General features: G+C 62.1%; 1 protein-coding gene across 1 annotated transcript; it reads right to left on the bottom strand.

Annotated features, from left to right (window-relative positions):
- Positions 1 to 596: 596 nt before the first annotated feature.
- Positions 597 to 7,534, bottom strand: TULP1 (TUB like protein 1; the record flags this gene model as incomplete). Its single annotated transcript, XM_084275900.1, is given in 15 exon segments — positions 597 to 730; positions 1,533 to 1,704; positions 1,954 to 2,052; positions 2,269 to 2,377; positions 2,821 to 2,933; positions 3,267 to 3,440; positions 3,629 to 3,711; positions 3,902 to 4,036; positions 4,152 to 4,270; positions 4,272 to 4,353; positions 4,502 to 4,645; positions 5,180 to 5,329; positions 5,421 to 5,556; positions 6,975 to 7,020; positions 7,488 to 7,534. Coding segments are annotated over 15 exon segments (1,743 nt in total).
- Positions 7,535 to 8,981: the final 1,447 nt, after the last annotated feature.

Below are 8,981 nucleotides of genomic sequence, written 5' to 3'. Positions count from 1 at the left end.
CCAGGCAGTGGAGTTAGATCCAGCCCAGGGGAGGGATGCAAAGACACCATAGGGAGCTTATGCCAGGGCAAAATGGGGCAAAAGAGGGGTCTGGTGCCCAGAGGGCGTCAAACTGGGCGTGGGGACCCTCACCAGGAGCTCAGGCAGTGCCCAGCCACACGTGGGCTCCGTGACACTCAGAGAGGGAGGAGGAAGTACAAACCAAGGAGATCACCCCCCCCATCTCTGAGGGGCTGCACTACAAAGTACCAACCCACATCTAACCAAAAACAGGAAAAATAAAAGACAATAAAAGGGTGGTTGGGTGAATTTCCAGGCTCCAAGTCCAAAAAACACCTCACCAGGATGAGATGGGGATCACAGTCAGCCTCATCTGCTAAATATACCCCGGGCCTGACTCTGTCATCAGCTCCGGACCAGCGCTCTGTCCCCAGTTAGCCCAGAGCAGGGGGCTGCAGAAGATGAGCATCCCAAAGCGGGCACCGTGCGCCTGGAGCCAGCCCAGGAGAGGCTGTAACAGGGCAGAAGGTGGATGCAGAAAGAGTGGAGCAGAACAGGGATGCGGGAGCATCCCCCAGGCACCAGCAGCCCCGGCGTCACTCGCAGGCCAGCTTCCCATCGAAGCTGGAGAGGGCGATGGCGAAGGCCTGCACGGCGCACAGCGGGTAGTTGTAGTCCATGGTGAAGGCGTCGTCTGCCACACGCCCGAACTGCATCACGATGTAGTCAGCTGCGGGAGGGAGGATGCTGGGATGTCACCTGCACTGGGACGGGATGTCACCTGTGCACCCATCCTGCCTGTTTCCCCAGAGGACACACATCCTGAAGAAGCCCCCCCACGACCTCCATCCCACCCCCCCCACCCCCAAGCTCTGCTGCCATGTGCCGGCCATGCCATACTACCACATGTTACCCAAAAAAGCCTCATTCCCCCACTGCACACTCTGGAGCAGGACCACAGCACCCTTCAGTGTCCCCAGGGACACAGCCCCCCAAGGGAGAGGGACCCCACTGCCCCCCCCCCCTCCCCACCCTGGCACTGCTGCTACCAGAGGGCGGGTGACAGGAAATCTGTAAAAATAACCAGGGGCCCCCGAGGGGGGTTTTTTCTGTCCCGTAACCCAACACCCCGGAGGCCGAGGGCTTCTGACTGCGCCGGACAGGTGACAAACGGCCGCGTCCGGCCACTCGCGCGGGGACGGCTCCGTCCCCGAGGCGTGATGCAGCGCGGGGTGAGCCCGCTGGCTACGGGGGGTGCATGCTTGGGGTGGTCACTGGGGTGAGCGGGTGGCTGTAGCATGGTGAGGGAAGCTCAGCACCCCACAGGATTTGGTCCTTGCCCTAATCTGCCTGGCAACAGGTGACCCACACGCTCCGTCTGCCGGCACCCAGGACCCATATGATGCCACACACCATCCAGCTGCATCCCCTCCGCCCCCAAGGCAGGCAGACCCCCAAATTAGCATGGAGCCAGCTGAGAGCAGTGCTCCTCAACCCATCACCCCCCACCCCATAACTCCCCCCCTCCTTACGGTCGCTGCTGTGCACGATCTGGAAGTTCTTGACAGAGGCGTGGGTGACGCGGCCGTGGAAGTTGAGGACGTAGGACTGGGTCTCATCGTTCCACACCGGCGCCTTGTTGTGCAGCTCGATCACATTGTCCATGTTTTTGTTCTGCCAGCGCATCAGGAGCCCGTCGTTATCCTGGGGAGGGGCAGAGGGGGGAGAGCAGAGTTGGGGTGAGCCCCCCCATACACACACGGTGTGCCCAGAGGGATGCTCTGTAGGTCTCTGGCTGGGAGATGAGATCCAGCATGGAGAAAGAGATCTGGACATTGCCTCTCCCACCTCCCAGGGAGGTGACTTGAATTTTAGGGACACCAGAAAGCACTAAAATCCAAGGGGGACCCCCAAAAACCCAACCCCTAAAGAGTTTCTGGCTCCCTAACTTACATTTCTGGGCCGGATGGGCACCCTCTCGTTGTCAGAGTTCATCCCAGGGATGATGACCGTCATCTTCCGGGGGCCTTTGAACCCCAAAACGTTGGTCTCCTGCGAGAGAAACCCCTTCCCTAAAACCAGCACCCACCACAGGCTGCAGCTTCTCACCAGAGGCTGAACAGGGGCTCAGGGATGTACCCAACCCATCCCACATCACTGAAACCCCCAGGACCAGAGAAGGGTTGCAGGTGGGGACCCCCCTCACTGCCTACTTGGGGAGAGGGTCCAGGGTGGGGGTGTGGGGGTGCTCTCTGTGCTGCTGCTTACGTAGACCACGGCTGAGAGCTCCTGCCGCACGTTGGACCAGTCGGCGTTGGCCCGGTCGGGGTTCGCTCCGTTGTCGAACACGGTGAACTTGGTTCCCATCAGGTTGGATCTGGGGGGGTGGGGGGTGTGGGGGCTGCAGCTGGTGCCACCGAGTCCCCTCTGACCTCCCCGGTCCCACGCCTGTGGCTTTACCCTCCCCACCCCGTGATGCAGCCCCCAGCCAGCACCATCCTTCCCACCCCTCAGCCGGTGGCTCAGACTCAGGGCACCCACCCCCTAAACTGGGGTGTGATGAGGCGCTGCTGCCACGGGGACCCCCCAGCATCGCTGCCTGGCTGCCGGCTCTGCGGCAGGCCAGGACTTGCCGGGCGCCTTTCTCGCTGTGACCTGTCTTTTGGGAGGAACCAGATGAGCCTGTTTTCCCCTCCCGGCCCCCCCAACGCTCCCCGGGGTCAGACCCAGCAGCGGGGAATGAATTTAGCTCCTGCTTGACCCGGCCATCGAGGAGCAGGGTGCTGCTGGAACAGGGGGACCCCCCCTCTCTGCCCCTACCTCAGCTTGCCAATGAAGTTCTCTCCCCCCCGTGACAGGTCGGTGGGGTCGATGGAGATGAGGTAGTTGGAGGTTTTGCTCTTCTTGCGCTTCCTCCCAGCGAGCAGGAACACCTGGGGGGGCAGAGGAACCATCGCCCTTCGCCACTCCCATCCCCAGATCACCTCTCGGCACAAGGCTTGGCCCAAGAGGTCACCACCACGACCTTGAGCAAGTCATGGAGCAAAGAGGATCCCCAAAATGCTTGTGGGGCCGTGGGGCAGGAGGGGTTTCTCTGGGGCTGATGTTTTCTCATCGCCCACCATCGCCATGGGTCGTTCCCCAAGAGGAATTCCAGGACCCACCAGGCACAGCGGGATGCAGGCTGGCGTCTCCCAAAACCCCGAGGGTGCTCCTAGGGTGGGTGCAGAGCCCCAAGGGTCCCCACGCCCCAAGCTCCAACTCACCTTCTTGTCGTTATCCAGGTGGAGGTAATAGGTGGGGTAAAGCCCCCTGTCCATCCCCTTCTTGTCCCGCGTCACCCGGCACTTGACGGTGACCCCCTGGGGCGCTGGGCGCAGCACGAACTCCTCCAGGTTGTCCACCTCGATGACAGGGGATGGGGGACGCTCCTCTTTCGCCTGCAGCACGAGGAGGGATGGTGACCCCAGAGCCAAACCTGCCCCAAACTCCCCTCCTCCTCCTCCTCCGGGCTGCACCCGCATCCTGCATCCCCAAGGGATGCTCCAGCCCCCTGATCCACTCTGGGGGGGAGAGGAACTGCTGCCCCCACCAAGGGGACCCCTTCAACTCCCAGGGGGTTTTGTACCTTCTTTGATTTCTTCCCTTTCCCCTTCTTGTTGGAGTTTTTCTGTGGGGTGTCCTCCTCGCTCTCGGCCGCTTTGGGAGGAGCTGCAGGCAGGAGCAGGCAGGGGCACAGGGAGGTTTGTGTGTGTGTGGAGACCCTGACTCTGCTGAACCCCAAAACTGACCTTGGCGTAGACCCACACCAACGCCACAGATCGTAACCCCTGTCTCCATGGCCAGGCTCACCCGTACCTCCCTGAGCCCCCCCAGCACATCACCAGTGCCAGGCTCTCACCTTTCTTTTTGGTTTTCTTCTCCTTGGGGGGGTTCCCACCAGTCTGGAAGAGGGACGCCGGGTTTTTCTTCTTCTCTGACCTGATGGGTTTGGTGCTGGAGTCAGAATCATCCTCCTCATCGCTCCCGGTGGTGGCTGGAGAGGGGGGAACACAGGGGACACTGTCATGTGGCACAGGGTGCTGCTGGCTCAGGGTGATGCTGTGGGACAGCTGCCACCCCCCAAACACACACACACACTTGGCCCAGACCTTTCTTCTTGCTTTTCTTCTCCTTCTTCTCCTCGTTCACCTGGAACATGGACATCTGCTCCTTCTTGGTGCCTTTGGCAGGTTTGGCTTTGCTGTCCGGGTCGCTCTTGTCTCCTGGCAGGACACGGGGCCAGCAAGACAGGGGGACAGGGATGGGGAGGGATGGGGAGGTGGCAGGGTGGGGGCAGTGGGAAGGAGTGAGCCCGGGGAGGTTGCACAGGGTAGGGGCGATCGCCCCACAGCTCCCTGAGCATCCCAGGACAGCGGTGGGGCTGCAGGTGTCCCAGCCAGGATGGATGGCAGTGGCACTGGAGCCAGGCTCCAGCCATCCCCATCCCATGAGCACTTACCCTTTGGCTTCAGCTTCTTCTCCCGGCTCTCACCCAAGGGGGGCTCCTTGGGAAGCTTCTTCTTGAGTTTCTTCGGTGGGTCTTTATTCTCCACCTCCTCCTCCTCCTCCGAGTCCTCATCCTCCCAGTCCTCCTCCTCCGGCTCTGCCCAGAGGGGACACCATGATGTCAGCGCCGTGATGACCTCATGCATGGGGGTTTGCGAGCAGAGAACCCCCCCTCAGCAGCACCGGCTGGTGTGGGTGCCCATCCCGGGGTGCCGGGGCCGGGGTGCCCACCCCAGGGTGCTGGGGTGGTGCCTGCCCGGTCCAGCCGCGGTGGCCGGTGCTGGGGACAGCGCGCAACGTCACACCGCCATCTCGCGGCAGCATCCCGGGGTGCGGAGTTGGGGGGTGATGGTGGTGGGCAGACGAGCCCCCTTTTTTTGCCCACCCCATCTTTCGGCTCCAGAAAGATTCCCGGGGAGCTGGGGGCACTGGGTACCATCACCACGCGCGCAGCTCCCTCATCACATCCCCCTTTCCTCCTGGGTCATGGCCAAAAAATGTCCCCCCCCGGGATGTGCAGACACCCCTGGGGACACCGGGAGCATCGGCAGCACCGGGGGGATGCGGTGCATCGGGACATAAGGTGCCATGGGCAGGGTGCTGACAGTGACTCCCCCCCCCACACCCCCACCTTGCTGCTTCTTGGGCCCCTTGGCCGTGTGGGAGCGGGGCACGGGGCTTTCCTTCTTCTTCCGAGGCTCCCTGGTGGTTTTGGAGCAGGGCTCCTTGTCGCTCTCCTCCTCCCCCTTCTCCTCCTTCTTCTTCCTCAGTTTCTTCACCCCTGTATTTCCCAAGCAGCACCAAGGCCATGAGGGGGAACCAGCGTGACCCCTCATTGCCATGGCAGCTGGGGGTGGGGGATCCCTGCTCACCCTGGGCTGGGGCACGGGGCTCCTCCGCAGCCCCCGCCTCCCCCGGCTTCTTCGCCCGCAGCCGCCGGGGTTTGGCCTCGGGCTCCATCCCGGGCTCCTGCCGCTTCTTCTTCAGCTTCTGCCCCAGCACCCAGCGCTGTGGAGATGGTGCCAGCCTTAACCCCCTTTTTGTTTTGCAGAGCACCCCCTACTCACACATCACCAGCTCCCTGTCCGAAACACAGCCGGGCTTTGCCCCAGCCCCGTGCGGGACGCGTCCCAGGGACACGCAAGGACTTACCATGGGGCAGGCATCCAGGGGAGGCAGAGGGAGGGAAACAGAAAGGGCCCTTAGCAGACAGACAGGAGAGTGTCTGCACTGGGACAGACAACCACATGCCAGCCCCTGGGATGAGGGACCCATGGACCACACTGGCACCAAGCCACATGATGCCAGAGGGACCCTGGCCAGGAGCCACCCTGGGTACCAGGTCACCTCCCAAGGGGCATCCAGAGGGACCAGAGCCAGGACAGGGGACACGGGGACAGGCCAGCAGCCCAGCTCCACACCTCCACCCCCTCCCACCCACGCAGAAGGCTCTTGATGAAGGCGAGGAGCCAAAGGGGCCGTGCTGGGATGGAGGTCAGTGGGGGGATTAGGTCCAGCACACCTAATCCCCGTTAGCTGGGGCTAAAAATAACCCCGATTTACCCCATACAGAGTATCTGGGGCAGCACTTGGCTCTGGACAGGAGATATTTGGGGAGTAGGTGTCAGCTCTGGGGCTCCCGGGAAGTGATTTAAGCAAACCCAGGTGCACCAGGGCACCCACCACCCATCAAAGCACCTTCTGCCTCGCAGGGGTTTTATCCCTCTGGGATGCATGGTGGGTGAAGGTGTTTTGGGGGGAGGGTGTCCAGCCCCCCCCTCCCCCAAAGCAGCAACCCTTCACCCTCTCCCAGCATGCAGGATTTGGGAAGCAGAGAGGGGGGGACAGACACACACCAACCAGTTTCTTCCCTGTCATCAGCTCACACCAAGAAGCTCCTCCACATCCTTTAATCCCTTAAGCAGCTGGGGGGGGAAGGACAGCCGGTCCCTTCGTTACTTAACGAAGCCCTTCGAGGGGAGGGGGGGCTGCTGATTAAATTGGGTCCCCAGTGAAATTCCTGCTGAAACCCCTCAGAGGCTGAGCAGCACCTGAGGGCTCTGCCAAAAGGCAGCAAGTGGGGGGCTGGCCCTGGGGGTCACAGCCTGGGGAAAGTGAGTCACGGCTGACGGCTTAACTGAGAGGCTTAATTAAGGCATTAATTAGGAACTGAGAGCCCGGCTCATGGGGTGTTTCAAAGCGATGGAGAGGGGGTTTGGAAGGATGCACCAAGGAGCAGGGGAGGCTGTGGGGTCTCACCTGCTTGGGGAATGGGGGTGTCCCCTAAAGCTCCTGCTCCCCTGGAAGACCCCGACAGAGCAGCCAGCCTCATCCCAATTCAGTGCCAGTGTGGGGTTTAGGGGTCTCTGATGTCCCCAGCCGGGTTTTGGGGCACTGGGGACAGGGAGGGAAGGATGTTTTCTCACCTGTTTGGGCTTGGGGTGCTGGGGGCTGCCTGGCTCCTCGCTGGGGCTGTGGGGCACAGAAAGCAATGGAGTGAGGGATTTCACCTCCCACAGGTCCTGGGGGGGGGGGGGGCTGAGACCCTCTGGCTGAACAGCACCCCGATTTTTGGGGTAGGGGGGAGGAATGTCAGCCTTTTATTTGACTCCAAAGGGTTCCCCCCTCCCAAACCCGACCCGGTGCAGCTCAGCTGATGGTGCTCAGCCGATGGGCAGCACGGGGCAGCCTCTGCCTTGGCCAAAGGTGGCAGCAACGACGTTAATTTGGGGGGAACCCCCCTCTAAGGGACGCTCTTCCTCTCTATGTGCCAATGAGCATCACTGCACCGACCCCCAGAGCAAAAAAACCCCCACCCCAAAACTAATAAACCAGCTCAATAAATTGCAATTACACCGGTAACAGGATAGAACGGTGCTGGAGGAGATGGGTCCCCCCCCAGGGACCCCCCAGGTCGCATCCTGCCCCCCGACACTCACCTGTCGGCAGCCCAGACCTCGCGCAGGATCTCTGTGGCCAGGGGCATGGCTCCCAGCGCTGCGGGGCGGGCCCCTGCCCCCCCCCGCTGACCCCTGGGTGCTGCAGCCCCTACGAGCCCAGAGCCCCCAGGGGCTCAGCTGGGGCACCCACTGTCCGAGCAGCCTCTCGGCATCGGCGCGGCCGCTTCTCAGAGCCCCTGTGCTGCAGGAGGAGAAGCTGAAGGAGATGATTAACTTTTTATTTCTTCTGAAACTGGGTAATAGGATTTCAGGAGCTGCCGGGGGAGCAGCTGGCAGGGCGGTAATCCCAGGGGAAGGGGGCTCTGCCGGAGCGCGGGGGGGCAGGCAGACCCTAGGTGCCTTTTGGGGGGGGTGGGTGGTGGTGTTGGGTCCCCTCACCATGCTGGGTGGGGTCCCCAGCTCCAGCCTGGTGTGGGTAGAAGGATGCTACCCTCCCTGGATGTGACTTTTTCCACCCAAAAGCATCCTCTCAGCTACACAGATGTGGGAGACAGGTTGGGGTGCAGCCGCAGCCCACGGGCTTCCCTAGGGACCCCCCACCCTGCTCTGACCCCCATCCCCAGCTCCCTTTAGCTGATGGGGTTCCCCTTGCACATCCCTTCATATCAGACCCCACCACATTCCCCTCGCCACATGCGCAGCCGGGTGACCCCAGTGCCCCCACCCGACCCCTCAACCTTCCTCATCCCACCCGCTCACACCCCAAAATCCCCGTGTCGCCCCCATCGCCCTCCCCGTGCCGGTGCCACTAGATGGCATTTGAGCACCGCACACCCGGGACCTGCGGCACCGCGAAGCTTTCGCTGCCTCCGGCACAACCCCCCTCCCATCCCCACCCCGCACCCCATCCCCACCCCGCATCCCACCCCCTGCCCGACTTGAATTTCTTTTCCAAGGGGGAGAAAAGCACCGAACCGAAATAAGCCCCAAAATCTGCTTAAAAACAGCGTAAAAAGCCCAGAATCGGCAAAGTCGGGGTGGGGGTTTTTGACTGTCGAGCAATCGGGGCTGTTTCATATGGAAAACGCTGGGCTGCCCCCAGATGTCTCTTCTTTTGCCCTGCAAGGTAACCCCCCCCCAACCCCCTCCAACTGCTCGCAGAGCCCCTGGGTCTCCCAGCACCCTGCTCGGGTGGCACCCACTGGGATGGTTTGCTGGCTATGGGACCCCCCCCAGAACAGCTGGAGCAGCGTGAGCATCCCTGGTGCTCCCCCATGTCTGTGTCCCCCCACATGCTCTTTATAGCAGTGGGGCAAAGCATCACCCAGCAGGACCCAAAGGGGCACAGATGCCTCCTCCACCCACCTAGGTGATGTCCCCCCTCCCAATGGCATATGGAGGTGGGGGGAAAGCATCAGGATAAACCCACCCTGGCTGGAAAAACCAGCTGAGACCCCCAAGTAGCCTCCCTCAGCCAGGCATGGTGTGCTGGCCTGGCCCCAGCTCTCCAGGGAATGCTGATTAAACAGGGCA

The sequence above is a fragment of the Gallinula chloropus genome, assembly GCF_964237585.1.
Source record: "Gallinula chloropus genome assembly, chromosome: 27".
Classification (NCBI taxonomy): domain Eukaryota; kingdom Metazoa; phylum Chordata; class Aves; order Gruiformes; family Rallidae; genus Gallinula; species Gallinula chloropus.
Note: the sequence above shows the minus strand (reverse complement) of the source record. Positions and strands in the feature narration are given on the sequence as shown.